Source organism: Bufo bufo, chromosome 6 (genome assembly GCF_905171765.1).
Source record: "Bufo bufo chromosome 6, aBufBuf1.1, whole genome shotgun sequence".
Lineage (NCBI taxonomy): Eukaryota > Metazoa > Chordata > Amphibia > Anura > Bufonidae > Bufo > Bufo bufo.
In genome coordinates, this window is record NC_053394.1 from 165,066,067 (window position 1) to 165,081,557 (window position 15,491).

Sequence of the window (15,491 nt, forward strand, 5' to 3'; positions counted from 1 at the left end):
GTCACCAGCCGATATCTGTAGTACTTCTGGGTGCATGGGTTTGGTGGAGGAACAGGTTCAGAAAATGATGATAAATGGGCTATATATGAAGAGGAGTTAGATCAAGGGATGTGATAGGCCACCCTAAAAAGATGTGTTTTTAGGTAGCATCTAAAACTGTGTATATTGTTATTTAACCTAATTTCTTGGGGTAGGGCATTTCAGAGAACTGATGCAGCTCGGGAGAGGTCTTGGAGCTGGGAGTGAGAGGTTCGGATTATGGCAGATGTCAGTCGTAAATCGTTTGCAGAGCGTAGAGCATGGGAAAGGTGGTAGACAGAGATGAGGGAAGAGATGTAGGGGGGTGCATTACTGTGGAGAGCTTTGTGGGTGAGAACAAGCAGTTTAAATTGGATTCTATACTGTATTGGCAACCAGTGCAGTGACTGGCACAGAGGGGAGGCATCGGAGTAGCGGTTGGACAGTTAGGATACCCTGACTGCTGCATTAAAGGGGTATTCCCATGGCGCCTTTTCATACTTACCTGCTGCCAGCGCGCCGTTCACTTCCTGGATTCTGACTGGGGGCGGGCTTCATCTTGATTGACATCTTCTGCCGGGCTGCGCGCGGGACTGAATCCGCACGACGCCACGCATGCGCCATGGTGACTTATCCCTGACCAGTATAGTACAGAGCTGGCGTGCGCGTTCGCGGCTCTGTACTACTCAGGCGAGGAAAAAGTCATCATGGCGCATGCGCGGCGGCGTGCGCGTTCAGAACAGCGAGCCGCCCGGCCGGGAGAAAAGAAGGAGTCTTCTGCGCAAGTGCGGCCACAGGGATTCTGAAGACGAGCGGTGGTTGTAACCAGGGGAGACCAAATCACAACAATGAGGTAAGTGGGGATGAATTTTCTCCTATAGGGTGGGAATTGGTTAATAAAATATATTTACAAAAACAGATTTAACAGTGATCATTATGATGGGAATACCCCTTTAAGGATAGATTGGAGAGTCTGGTGAGGGGGAGACCTATTGGGGCTGTGTAGAGAGAGAAGAGGAGAGTATTCAACATCGTGTGTCCCGATGGTTGGAAAAACAATGAGAAACTGGAATGACGGCAAGAAGTGCAGAGAGCAGAACTCTGCATGGACAATCGTCTGTACTGTAGGTGAAATTAGACATCCCATCCCAAACCTGGGGTGACAAACCATCAGAAGGCGTTGCATGACATTGGCTATGAGCCAGACGCCCAGCTACAGGTGTTCCATTGACCTCACATCATTACTCTCAAAGGCTATTGTGGTGCACAGGCAAGATGGCAATGGAGGCTGGAATGAAGGTCTGTCCTCTTCAGTGATGAATCCGCTTTTGTCTTGGACACAGTCATAGCCAGAGATTGGTGGAGAGCCGTGGGCACCGCCATGAAGAGTCAATCGCAAGGAAACATCACACCGGTCCTACTAATGAGATTATGTTGTGGGGTGGTATAATGTATGTTGTGGACCCCTCTAGTCTTCATTTCAGGTGCCCTAACAGCTGGGCGTTACATTGATTTGGTAGTGGAACCAGTGGTACTGCCATTTCTCCAAAGTGTCCCAGGCGACGTTTTTCAAGAGTACATCACCAGGGTGCATGTTGCTTGCGCTACTGTGAGAAGCCTGTGTGACCTACCGTAAAATGGTCACCATGGCCTGTAGCGTCTCTGGACATCAAGCCGAACTGGGATACCATTAGTCCGCAATTGTAAAGGGAGCTGGATCTTTGAATTGTTTGCATGTGGCCGGACATTCCTCAGACATCCGTTAATAACCTCATTGATGGCATCCCAAGGTGTGTAAGTGCACGTATTTCTGCGCGAATTAATCGATGTTTTGAATGTTGTTTGCATCATTTGCATATCATTGATATGTCTATCAGTCCTGTCCTTTCCATAATTACACAACTTTTCCTTCTCGTGTTGCAATTTCAATGTTGAGGAGTGTACCTTGTGGTTTTTCATATCGAATTTACCCTCCTGCAGTACAATTACAAGCTGTGGCAAGTCTGCAGCAAAATGAGCAACACATTTTGCCTGTAACCTACGCGGATTTTCCCCGCAGATACGATTTAATGCTATTCACTTTACTTCCTGTACGGACATAACCCTTATGATGAACACCTCATTTGCCCACCTCCTAACCCACCCCTAACGTAATGTGTAATATCCTTGTCCTGGTGTCTGTTTAGATAAAATGGACAAACTGGCATATTAAACTGTTATCTCTGCCCACAGACTAGAAATACGCTCTGCTCCACACCACATCTGGGGTTTACATTTAACAGAGAGTACGCCCAAGAAATAGGCACGTCTATGATGGCTGGCACTTTTCAATACAGTTGGGGCAAAGGTATACCAGCATATCACCAACTGCGCTTCTTACAGGCAGGAAGTCTGCAGGTAGAAGATTTTCTTCATAATTCTTTCTATGGGGGGTACTATCTCTTCTTGGGGAGAGCACCTTAATCTGTGTGAGGAGGCTTATAGGCCATGCATGGTCCAAAGGGATGCAAATGAGCTCTTGGCAAGCTCTGCTTCTAATGCCACCAGATGCCTTACATCCCTTTCTTCCCTAAATTCTTCTACTAAACTCCCGCCTCTTGCACATGTTCTGCTTTATCTCTACTGCCCCACCGAAGCCAACATGCTAAACCTTCCATCATCTTCAGTCATGACATGTGGGAGGTGGTCAAGGCAGCTGTCTGGCATTGAGTACAGCACAAATGACTGCATCTAGGGAGAAATCTGAATGATATATAATCCATCCTATTGGTCTGAATATTATCATGTGATCATAGAGTGCATCAAACATGCAGATCATTCTACGTGACTAACGCTGGGTTCACATCTGAGCGTACTCTGTTGCGCTCTGTATGCGCGATTTTATCGGGCGTTTACATACGCGGCTCCAGAAACAAGCAAACGCCCATTGTCGTGCGTTCCTGGAAGTCTATGTAAGGGAACGCGCGACATTACGCCCCAAAGAAGCTCCTGTACTTCTTGGGGCGTAGGGTGTTTTACAGCACGTTCGTACGTGCTGTAAAACGCTCAGGTGAGAACCATGCCCCATAGGGAATCATTGGTTCTTGCCTGTTGAGCGTTTTACAGCGCGTAGGAACGCGCTGTAAAACGCTCAGGTGTGAACCCAGCCTAAGTGCACCGCCATCGAAGCGCAACTGGCATTCCATACCAAGCCAAAGACTCCGTCTGCTGTAACCTTCATGTAGTCTGATGGCTCTTATTTCAAAGTCGTCTTCTAGCACCGCTAATAAATGGGGTGTGCCATCATAAAACTTTTAGGGTACGGCCAAGGCAATGGTTTTTACAAACAAAGAGTGGCGTAAAATTCCGGTCTCTGTGAATGACCCCCCTCTGACTACATAGAAGCTGATCGTACACCCAAAATAGAGGTGCCCAGTGAGGGGTCTGGCTATTTCAATATCTCCCATTCATTTTAATAACCCTTTACGTATCCTTACACCCATGAATTTGGCACTGTCATTTTTGTGGCATTCTCTATAGAGACTTTCACATAACATCTGGAGTTGGTGTTTTTACTGCAGAAAACACCACTAAATGTACAGACGTGCAAAACAACGCCACCAAAAGATACTACATGAGACGTGCTTGTTGTGCACAGTCAGCTATTACATTGATGGGGCAGACTAAGATGGCTACATGAAATGGGTGCTAATAGCACAGGAACGGTCATGTGATGGGTTTGGAGCTGAACCATAAAACTTTTGTCTGGTCTTTCCCATGGAGTACGTGGGTGTGAAACCTTTGTCCACAGTAAGAATTACGGGCCCCCTCCCTCTGTAGCCTGGCTGGCAGTGAATGGCTCCCTGTGAAGGAGTGTGCAAGTTAAGAGCCTGTAGGAGAGCAGAGCCCATAGGCACAACCCACAGTCCTATAGGTGTCACTGCATATAAACTGTGTGATGTGGCTGCGCCCGTCCCACCTCTCTCAACAAGCCTGCCTGCCACCCTAGAGCCACACACCAGTAAGTACAGTGTGTAGGGATTGCCTATACTATAGAAGATTATATCCCAGGCATTACATATCAAGCTTGCACACCGTTAACATATAGTTCTAGAAGGGGAGTAATACTCTGCAGCTTGTTATCTGTAATAGTTGGGGGGGGGGGGGGGGGTGGTCATGCTCTGCAGACTGAGTTTTTGCAATGTGTTAGTGCTTGGTGCAATGCTCTGCAGGACTCGCAATGTTGTTTATTTTGGGGGAGGGGGATCCTGGTAGGACACGCCTCGCCTGCATCCTGCTGTGCAGCTGGATCCTACCCTGTGTGCTTTCCAATGTGCCAGACCCTGCGTCTACTGCAACTGGACCGCATGTGCGGGACGGCAGCGTACAAGCATGCACTTAGTTACCTAGATTTGTTCAGGCGGATAGACGTCCTGGCGGAGCTTACAAAAACTCCTACTTATATCTACAATTAAAGGGGTATATCGCTAGATGTGCCAGCACTGCATGATAGAGGCAGAAAAGACCCTGCGCTGGGGCTTAAGTCCCTTCTTTCTGGAGGATTGGTGGTGTGGTCCAATAGTTGGGAGAAGACCAATTCGATCAGAAAGAGAAGGCATAACCTAATAATAGAATAGGCCATATGTTGTAATGGTGGGCAAACCACTTTAAGAGTATGACCACACAGACTTTAAGCACAATTTTACAGAGCGGCAAAGTGGATGAGATTAAAACAAGTCCCATCCATCCGTTGGCTGCAGATTTCCACTGCAGATCCTTTGCAATACATATGATAAACTCTGCGGCGGAAATTCTGTCCCATGTGGCCGTTCACCATAAAGGTTTTCAAGGACTGAAAAAAAGAAAAATGACTACTTCTTTTCCAAAAACAGCACCACTCTTGTTCGTGGGCTGTGTCTGGTACTGCAGCTCAAACCAATTTATTGGAACAGGATTGAGCTGTAATACATAGCCAGCCCATGAACAGGAGTGGCACCACAAAAATAATGGTGGATACAAGGTAAGTGGACGCTCCACCTAAAGGCTATCTTATCTGTAATCTATATTAGTTGTGCAATTGAAAGCTGGCTGTTGTGCCCTGTTAACAGCCTTTTAAAGCCGGGGAGGGACTGCCTCTTGTGTAATTATCTGCCCCTATAATCACTGCTGTATCCAACCTATCGCCATCTTGTCACCAGCTCTTCTTATAAGCTGTATCTATATAAATCCTTTCAAGATGTCTCCTAATTAAGGTACTAGTCATACACGTTCGATGGAAGTTGGTTGATGGCTAAAAGTCAAACAATCATCTGGTGAGCAATCTTTTCGCAGGAACGGCTACACACATTTTACTGATGTTCTAAGTAGCCAAACATGTTTGTAATCTGGACTGAAGATCTTTCTAGGAACGTTCTTCCCAAGAATTATCTTTCGTCCATGAATGATCGTTCCTGAAACGAAAGATCTTTTCTCTGATGAAAATTTCAAACACTGGCAACTTCTTTTCCGACCAGAATGGTCATCTGTTGGCGGAAATGATTGTTCGTTGTTAAATTTCCCCCACAGAACGATCATTTTGGTTGAAATAGTCCATTTTGATCAACTTTAGACTAATATGCCTGGTCCCTTTTAGTGATCTCTGTTCTAGGAAAGCTAAATGACTCCAAGACTTAAAAACAACAAATAGGTGAATTTATGCCACAGGTCAGGAGCAGAGATTGTATCAATGCACAATTGGGAAACAGGGTGACAACCCCTTAGGATGCTGTAGTGGCTAAATTAGTTGCCACCCAGCTTTCCCAAACGAGTGACTCCCGGTCTGGCAAATTCTAGCCACCCTTACATTACATGGATGGCCATTCATTTGAATGGCCGCTATGATATCCTATATATCCCTTGACTGTTATGGCTTCATGGAGAACTCGTGGCAATCGTCTATCTGATCGTGGCAGTGGCCTGAAACGGATTGTCTATGAGGACGCTACCTCCATGTGGGGGTTTGGCTTCTGGATGGTTTACAAACCTAAGTCTGGATGAAGAATAGATGATGAATACTAATCCATGATTCTGGTAGTAGATTTCATCATTTCTAAGGAGTTTCCCTTTTAATACTTGATTCTAATTTCATTCAATTCAACAGGCTGTCAAGAATGGCCCACCAGTTCCCAGCACTCACTTCTGAACAGAAGAAGGAGCTCACAGAAATTGCTCAACGTATTGTCAAGGATGGCAGAGGGATTTTGGCAGCAGATGAGTCTGTGGGTAAGAAAAGATTATTTATCTCGTACATAGAAGAGGGGGCTTTGCCACCCAAGACAAAAGGGACATATGGTTTCCTTCCCTTTGACTCTTCAGCCAGTTCTCCACCACCTTGTTTGCTAATTAATCGTACATCTCTGGAATCCTTCAAACATTGTCACCACCCAGAAGCTATGGGGATAGGTCTAACTAGGTATAGCTCCCTCTTTGCAGGGATTTTTCAACTAGTGGAATGATCAGAACTGAGCAATAATGTCTATCTTCAGTATCATGAACGCTGAAACATTTCACTTTATCTGTCCACCTACTTCTCTGTCTATAGTGCATTTCCGGTGGACACCATTATTCACCATGTGGAATCCTTCTTACAGAGAGCTTGGTTTCTGCTGGCTGGCCAAACACATTAGATATATGTCTGCCAAACCCACTGATCATCTAAGGCTGGGTTGGGTTCACATCACATTTTTCCCATCCATTTAACGTATACAAAAATGTGTACATTAAATATATGCCTCAGAAATATGCCATACGATGGCATCCGTCACCATAGAGTTCCATTGTAAAAAATAAATAAAAATAATATATATACACGTCGACGTATAAGTTTTTTTTTTACCGAACTCTGCAGAATGGAAAAGCATGGTGTGATGCACTTTTGTATCCTTTTTTTTCCAATGTATACCTCAAATGTATGGCAAAAACGTAATGTGAGCCCACCCTAATGTATATGGGGGCCTCCCACAATGCAGATGTCAGGAAAGAATGGTTGGATTTCAACATGCCTTATCCTTTTGTGCTCTGGGAAATAAGACGATAGAGCGAGATGATCATTTCAGAGGGATAGCTGCACCACTAATGCTGAAGTTAAATAATATTAATGGTCTTTTCCTCTCAGGGACCATGGGCAGCCGCTTAAAGCGCATCAATGTGGAAAATACAGAAGAAAACAGACGCGTATTCCGTAATCTTCTGTTCTCATCTGACGCCAATCTAAATGAGAGCATTGGTGGAGTCATTCTTTTCCATGAAACACTGTACCAAAAATCCAACAGTGGTGTTCCATTCCCCAAAGTTCTGAAGGACCTTGGCATTGTAGTAGGAATTAAGGTCTGTCTTCTCGCATTCAATTTCACTTTTAGAGTGATCAATGATGCCATCTCTCAACAATTTCTCATCTGTCCCATCTTCCACAGGTAGATAAAGGCACAGCTGCTCTTGCTGGGACTGATGGAGAGACCACCACTCAAGGTGAGTACCTAGATCTCTAAGGAATTCCTTGGAACTGGTCCTCACCAACAATCATCCCTGACTCTTCCACACCCTTGGTTTTTACAATTTCAGGACTGGATGGACTTGGAGAGAGATGTGCTCAGTATAAAAAGGATGGCGTTGACTTTGCCAAGTGGAGATGCGTGCTGAAGATCTCAGACCATGCACCTTCAAGCCTTGCTATTTACGAGAACGCCAATGTGTTGGCTCGATATGCAAGCATATGCCAACAGGTGATTATTTAATCTTGCCATTTCTTACTTTTGTTCCTCCTATCTTTTGCTTGCTCTGTAACTTGAGTTTCTGTATTTCATAAGGCACAATTTCAAAACATCTCTCTTCTTGAACTTTGGCACGTATGAGCTGTCCACAAGGGAAAGAGCTGACCAAGCCAGGTCAAGACTTCCCTTACTGTATTTGTTTTAAAGGGTTTATACAGTATGAATATAACATGGCTTCCTTCTTCCAGAAAGAGCACCACACCTGCCCATGGACTGCGTCTGCTATTGCAGCTCAGCTCTGTTGAAGTGAATGGCACTGAGCTGCATTAACAAGCACAAAACAGAAAATAGTGTTGAGAGGCTCACACTATATTAAGATGGACGCACCCGTTCCGCTAAATTTTGGAACGGATGATGACCCATTCATACGGTCATGTGAATGAGCCCTAAGACATAACCCATGGGCAGGCACTGGAAGAAGGCAGGCATGTTTTTGTAATCCTGGACAACCCTGTTAAAATCTTTTTGGATCCTCAATGCATGCCCCACCAGAGAGATTCCACAGAGACCTCCTCAACAGTACATGCTTCCTTTTCTTGTAAGAAACATTTTGTAGATCTTAGTGTTTGATAAAGAAGCCAATTGATGTGCCCATATCTAGCACTGGGGAAGCCATACACAGCCTGGCTCTTGACTGCAAGGTACACAGTAGTATGCAACCCATACATCATGCAGCCCTTTACTCCATTCGAGGGCCACATATTACATATTATATTCAATGCTTCGAAAACATGCCATCCACAAATGGTGCATCTCCAAGCTTGAGCAGAGCAGGAAGCAGCTTGTTGTGCTGCCAGATGCCTCTATGGCCATGTTCACCTGGCAAAATAAATGTTGGAAAAATATGACGTGTATTTGACATGGCGTCTTTGGTGCAAATCCTAGGATCCAGCAACAGATTATAGCCATTCCCTTCTTGACATGGATTTCAAATCCACATAAAAAAAAATCTGCAGCCTTATAGGATGCAGATTTGCAATGATTTTATCAGTATATGCTCCAGAATCCATGTGAAATTTAAAGGGGTTGTCTCCTGACAAACCCCACTCACCTATTTGTGGTCCTGCCACTGCTTCATCCCTGGCCACTTCTGTTCTCCACAGAACCAGGAAGTGGCTTGGTCGCATGAGCCCTGTGGCCGGTGACAGCAGCTTGAACAGTACATCACTACTATGCCGTAGTGTTTAAGCCACTGTTACCGCTGAGACCTGTGATTTGCTCCAGTTGTCACTGGACCGGATGATGGAAAGGGCCAGGAATGGAGCAGCGGTAGAACCAAGGGCAGGTGAGTGTTTTATGTGTAGGGGGACAGGGGGGCTTCAAGGTTGGTCAATCCCCTTGTACTATGAAGATATAAAAGTTGTGTGAAGAGTAAGAAGAGGGCCTGAAAGTTGGGGGCTGCAGATAAGCCACCAGTCTGTGTTTCTTCTGCAACAAATGTTCAGTAATCTAGAAAAATCTTTAATCTGACCTTTAAAATGGATGTAAGATAAGGGACTACCAGACCAGGCTGCTCAAATTTGGAACTTGAAAGGTCTGGTTGTTTGGTTCTGATCTAATTAGTAAGGTAGTCCTATGCATCGATTAACATATTTAAATCATAATCCGCCATCACTCCAGGTCCAGGTGTTTCAGAGTAAATGAGCTTTACTAGATTTCTGCCATTCCAAGCTTCGGAGAACATAATGTGACTGGTTACTTATATTATGAGAACTTGTCTTTCAGAATGGGCTGGTACCAATTGTTGAACCTGAAATTTTGTCCGATGGGTCACATGATCTCCAGAGGTGCCAATATGAGACAGAGAAGGTAAGTCTAACCATGTTCTAAATGCTTTCTTTCAGACATGTTGGGTGTTGTAGTTCATGATTAGCCTACTTTCTTGTTAAATATTAACATTTCTTTTTTTTCACATGTCCAAGCATATGATTATTGGATGTCTGGGAATGATGCCAAGTGGAACTTGGACCTAATGATCAAGAGTAGAGTTAGCAGATAGTACAGTTCAGTTCTAGCGTGTGCTGGCAGCAGTATGGTCAGCACATGTGTGGTGAAGATCTCAGAACGAGGACGACAAGTCTGAGACCTTCACTGCGCTGGTGCATGCATGAGATTTTAGAGCCACACATCAGAGCAGTGAGGATGCCTGGTACTGTCAGTCTTACTGGGAGAAGGTCTGGCAACAGAGAGAGACTGAGGTGAAGCGGTGCTCCGAGGGGCTAGGCCAGCCCCTCAGTGCTTCAAGCACCTCAACTGCACATAACTAAAGATAAAAATGTCTCTGCAATTTGTATTACCAAGGGGCTTATTTTAGTTACCACGATCAAACCTACCAGGCAGTATGCATGGTTTAATACGGTTGAAGGCTTATATAAAAGCCTGCCCATGGACTGCTTCTGAGGGGGTTTTCCAGCATTTTGCAATAATACCCTATTGATGTATGATACCTGTACCCCCATTTATCAGTCAAATGTAGGGTCTATGGAGGCACTGCAGACCCATCACTGCAGTACCTCATACACTGACATACAAGTGTGGCTTCACCTGGTACTGCAGCTCAGTCCCAGTTACTTGAATGGCATGAGCTGCAGTAATAGGTACAGCCACATGTAGAGTATATTGACTTGGCTGCACCGGGTTCTGCGGTGAAGGAGCAATGCGAGTCCTAGGGACGGGAGCACCATCAAACACACATTCAACAATGTGCTGTAAAATCCTGGAACCCCCTTTATTGTGTGTGTGTGTGTATATATATATATATATATATATATATATATATATATATATATAGAGAGATATAGAGATAGATATATATAGATAGATATATATATATATCTATCTATATATTAGTTCTACATTGTCTATGGACATATAATGTCAGTGAGATAGTATAGTTTTGATGTAAAGCCAAGATTAGAAAAACCAGAAACCGCACCACAATAGTCCATAGGTTGTGTCTGGTATTGCAGCTAAGTCTCATTAAAAGGGTTGTTTACCCCTGGGAGCCATTCGAGCAGATACCCCAGCGTGGTCTGTGGGGGAAACCACACATATCAGATCCACGCCGCTGTACCAGCTGCTTTCTTCCCTGCTGCAGCTGCAGATCTCTGGTCTCCCTGTGTTAACATCCGTTATGATGTGGTGGTGACGTGCCCCCATGCGTCATGTCACTGGGTCATGTGATGCATGTGGCTGCAGTGGCCACATAACCGAAGTCATGCGGATGTTAAAGTGAGGTCCCCGGAGATCTGCATACGCGGCGAGTGAGCAAAGGAGCCGGAACTCAGCAGCAGGGATCAGGTAGGTAGGATTCTCCCTGTACGTCCAGCCACACTAGGGTGGGGTCTGCACGAAAGGCCCCTAGGGGTGAACAACCCCTTTAATGGAGCCGAGTTGTCATACTACACACAACCCACAAACCTGTTTGGCGCAGTTTTATGGCATGTATTCTAGTCGTGTACAAAATCTTAAATCACTGTATGATGACAAGTTTTTCAAGGTCTCTTTATGCTGTCAGCGACTGGAAACATTAGTGGTTATTTCCAGACACTGGAAGGCTGCCCTGACCTAGTCCTGCTCACAAAGCTGTTCTTTCTTACATATCATCAGCGTAAGCAATTCACTTAGGGACATCACAAACGTCTTCTGTCCGGGACTCCAGGCTAAGGCCTCTAGCACACGACCTATACGGATGACATCCGTGTGCATTCCGTATTTTGTGGAACGGAACAGCTAGCCGCTAATAGAACAGTACTATCCTTGTCCGTGATGCGGACAATAATAGGACATGTTCTATTTTTTTGCAGAACAGAAATGCGGAGACGGTACCCTCAGTTTTTTTCTCCGGACCCATTGAAATGAATGGTTCCGTATACGGTCCGCAAAAAACCCCGGAATGGACACGGAATGAAAATACGTTTGTGTGCATGAGGCCTAACTTCTTGCCTACACAGACTCATTGGGGGTAATTTTTTGGTGGTCTTTTTCATGTCTTTTACGCCGGTGTTGCTGCCGGAAGATGCGCCTAATTTATGATGGGGCTTGCACCTCGTCATTAATTAGGCACATAGGCGCTACTTTTGTAGTCCTTGTACTGGCTGGAATATCAACTCCAGCCCCTGCAACTTTTATGCCTTTTTCCTGACGTAAAATGAGTAAATTTGCCTCAGCCTGGCCCAGACCCTGCCCTTGCCACCCCCTCAACACTCCTTTGTGTCAAATGTTGCGTAAAAACAGCCATGTGACAAATATATTGGCACGTCTGTTTAAAAAGTAGCTCAACGTACAGCTGAGTGAGCATGGCTACAACGTGAAGAGTTGCCATTCACCAACAGCAAGCAGAGATCTTGAAAATAATAGATTCTCATTCTAGAGTGAGTAAGCTTTTATTACTGTACAGCATTGGTGTATAGTCTCTGGGAATCGTGTAAATGTATGCATGCCCATCTTTCAACACAGGTCCTGTCTGCAGTGTACGCTGCTCTCATCCAACATCACGTATATCTTGAGGGAACGCTCTTAAAACCAAATATGGTTACAGGTGGACAGTCCTGTCCCCAAAAATTCACCCCAGAGCAGGTCGCTATGGCAACTGTTACAGCTCTGAGACGAACAGTTCCTGCTGCAGTGCCCGGTAATGAAGCCCCTATCTCTCTTTCGCTCAGCTTTATGGACTATACTATTGGACTATTTTCCAAATTCCACCCTTTTCTCTGAAAATCTGCTCGGGTGATCTTCAATGCAAATGATTCTTAGGTGAAAGTATTGTAAGTGCAGTCATTCATTTGGTGAATTTACGATGAAAAAATAAGGAAGGAATTGCATAAATAACAATTCCCTAATATGCCTATTAGGTACCTAGTTTTGGTTTGGATTTCTTTGCAAGCAAGAGTGCCAGAGTCAAGAGACTATGGAAAAGGATCCTAGACGGGATACAGCAAAGTCTTACAAGAGTTGGCCGCATTGTATAATTAAAAGGACCCTGAATAATCCGTTAAATACAGATTGTCCCGCTGCTGTGATCCCCACGATCAGTTGTAATCTCTGGAAGAACCTGGCAGCAAGTGCTCTATCTCACTACAGCGCCACCACAGGAGAGTCTAAACATTACACTGTTCCACTGAAATCTATGGGGGAGATTTAACATCTCACGCCAGTTTTAGGCCTGGTTCACACCTGAGCGTTTTACAGCGCGTTCCTACGCGCTGTAAAACGCTCAACAGGCGAAAACCCATGTTTCCCTATGGGCATGGTTCTCACCTGAGCGTTTTACAGCGCGTACGAATGCGCTGTAAAACGCCCTACGCCCAAAGAAGTACAGGAGCTTCTTTGGGGCGTATTGTCGCGCATAACACCTCTGTTTTTCATTGGACGCCTCTGCGTTCAATCGCAAGAACGCGCATTTCCTATTTCCAAAAACGCGCTGTGAAAACGTCCGACAAAAACGCTCGTAAAACGCGCGTATCAAATACGCTCAAGTGTGAACCAGGCCTTAGGGTGCATTCACACGATAGTACGGTCTGCAAAACGCGGATCCACAAAAAATACGAATGACGTCCAGGTGTTTTTTTTTTTTTTTTTGTGGATCCATTGTAATAATGCCTATTCTTGTTCACAAAACAGACAAGAATAGGACATGTTCTGTCTTTTTAGCGGGACTGTGGATCAGATATACAGATGCAGACAGCACAATGTGTGCTGTCCCCATTTTTTGCAGCCTAATTGAAATGAATAGGTCCGCATCCAATCCGCAAAAAATGTAGATCGGATGCGGACCAAAAATACGGTGTTTAAGACTTTTCAAACACAATTGTGACAAAATATAGTCGCAATTGTAGTTTGTACGCTGATCTCATCACTTTCCAAATAGGGGGCATGGCAAGGGCAGTGAATGGGGCAGAGCCCGCAGTTTCAAAGCATTTATCTTCTTTTACACATAAATGAAGACTGGAATTTATGTCAGCGGCGAGCTGCCCTAGATTTCTGTATGTCTTATCGAGAATTTGACGATTTGAGAATGAATAAGTATGCTTTCTAACTATCATTAGACAGAGTAAAATTTAATAAAAAGGGGACAGAATTAAAGGGACAGAATTGATCAGTTCTTAAAAATACTCTTACATCAAACCATAAAAGTGCGTGGACAGCTGGAGGTGTGCGCCTCACCATAAACTAAGCGAATCCGGGGAATCAGGGGATATAAAGACTGGCACTACATGTCAAAGCAAGAGACCTAAGGGTGGAGAGCAGCATATTTAAATAGCGGATTCTCTGAATGATATAGCACTAGAAATCGACCTATAAAGGACTCAATCCTTTCCTACCCTTTTCCTTTCATATATTTCTTTCCTTTAGCCTAAAATCCCATCAATTCTGTTTTCTCTAATTGGTAACTTTTTTGCAATGGATTTTTCCAGGTATCTGCTTCTTGTCTGGAGGTCAGAGTGAAGAAGAGGCATCTCTCAACCTGAATGCCATGAACCGCTGTAATCTTCTACGCCCCTGGCGTGTATCATTCTCATACGGCCGTGCTTTGCAAGCTTCAGCACTCTCCGCCTGGCTCGGGAAGGCAGAAAATGAGAAGGCTTCCCAAGAGGCTTTCCTCAAGAGGGCTAAGGTTAGTACCAGTCCCTGACCTATGGATGTGAGGACTGTAAGTGGTCTCATTCTATTACACAGCAGATATTGTTCTTCATATTAGTTCCTAACTTCATAATAATTTAGAAGCGGCAATTAATTGCCCATGCATAACTCCATAATCCTGCCTCTGTTAGGGCAAATTGTCGTGTCCTGCAGGTCCTGCTTGTGGCAGGTTCTTGTCAATACCAGATGAAATTGTTAGCATTATAATGGTCAGGGGGCCACAACTGAATAACACTTGGTGGTCCTTTCAAGATGGGTCTAAAAAAAACTCAAAACTTGGCTGGGCTGTATGATACAGCCCATAACATTATCTTCACACATCTAGATAATGCAGGAGATGATTATTTCTTATGTGTATTGCAGATTAATGGCCTGGCATCCCTTGGAAAGTATGTGCCATCTGGATCTTCTGACGCCGCTTCTGCTAAGTCTCTCTTCCAACCAAGCTACACCTATTGAACTTCTCTCCCGTTCTTCACTACCAAGCTTTTATTATCTAAGGGGCTTTCGTCAAGTCCATACACCGAGCCATTTATGTAGGTTGTCCAAAGCTAAATCACATCCTTTCTTTCAGGTGGTATGTCCAAAACTTTAAAAGTCCATGTAGTAGTGATATTTGGTACTACATGGTAATGATTCCATGCTGGGAGAAATGATCGCGCCAAGTGAGAGGGGTGTATAAGAGGCATTGTGTCTGCATAAGATCTGAATATACTGTATATTAAACCATCACACACTGTTGCCTTACTGCTGTTTACAGAATGACCAAAATGAACTGGGAACATGTCATTAAATACTTTCTGTAAAAAAAAACACTTGTGTTTCTCATTACTCTAATACAGGTCTTGAAATCGTTTATATTATATACTGTGTAAGATTTCATGTGCAAAACTGTATTTTTCATCTAAGTGCTATCTGCAGTTTCTGCAATGGTTTACAGACACCACATTGCATTTGAAGAGACCCTATAGTGGAATTTTCAAAAGGTGACCCAATTTTGTAAGCTACACTCTTTGAGGAATTTGAGGGATGTAATGAGTGCTT

General features: G+C 44.4%; 1 protein-coding gene across 1 annotated transcript; it reads left to right on the forward strand.

Annotated features, from left to right (window-relative positions):
• Window positions 1–3,876: 3,876 nt before the first annotated feature.
• Window positions 3,877–15,260, forward strand: ALDOB (aldolase, fructose-bisphosphate B). The gene is made up of 9 exons (XM_040436253.1): window positions 3,877–4,018; window positions 6,137–6,258; window positions 7,151–7,362; window positions 7,449–7,503; window positions 7,597–7,757; window positions 9,531–9,614; window positions 12,264–12,438; window positions 14,222–14,421; window positions 14,811–15,260. Exons 2-9 carry the CDS (start codon window positions 6,147–6,149, stop codon window positions 14,904–14,906), a joined length of 1,095 nt encoding a protein of 364 aa, XP_040292187.1. The 5' UTR covers window positions 3,877–4,018; window positions 6,137–6,146; the 3' UTR covers window positions 14,907–15,260.
• The last annotated feature ends 231 nt before the right edge of the window (window positions 15,261–15,491 follow it).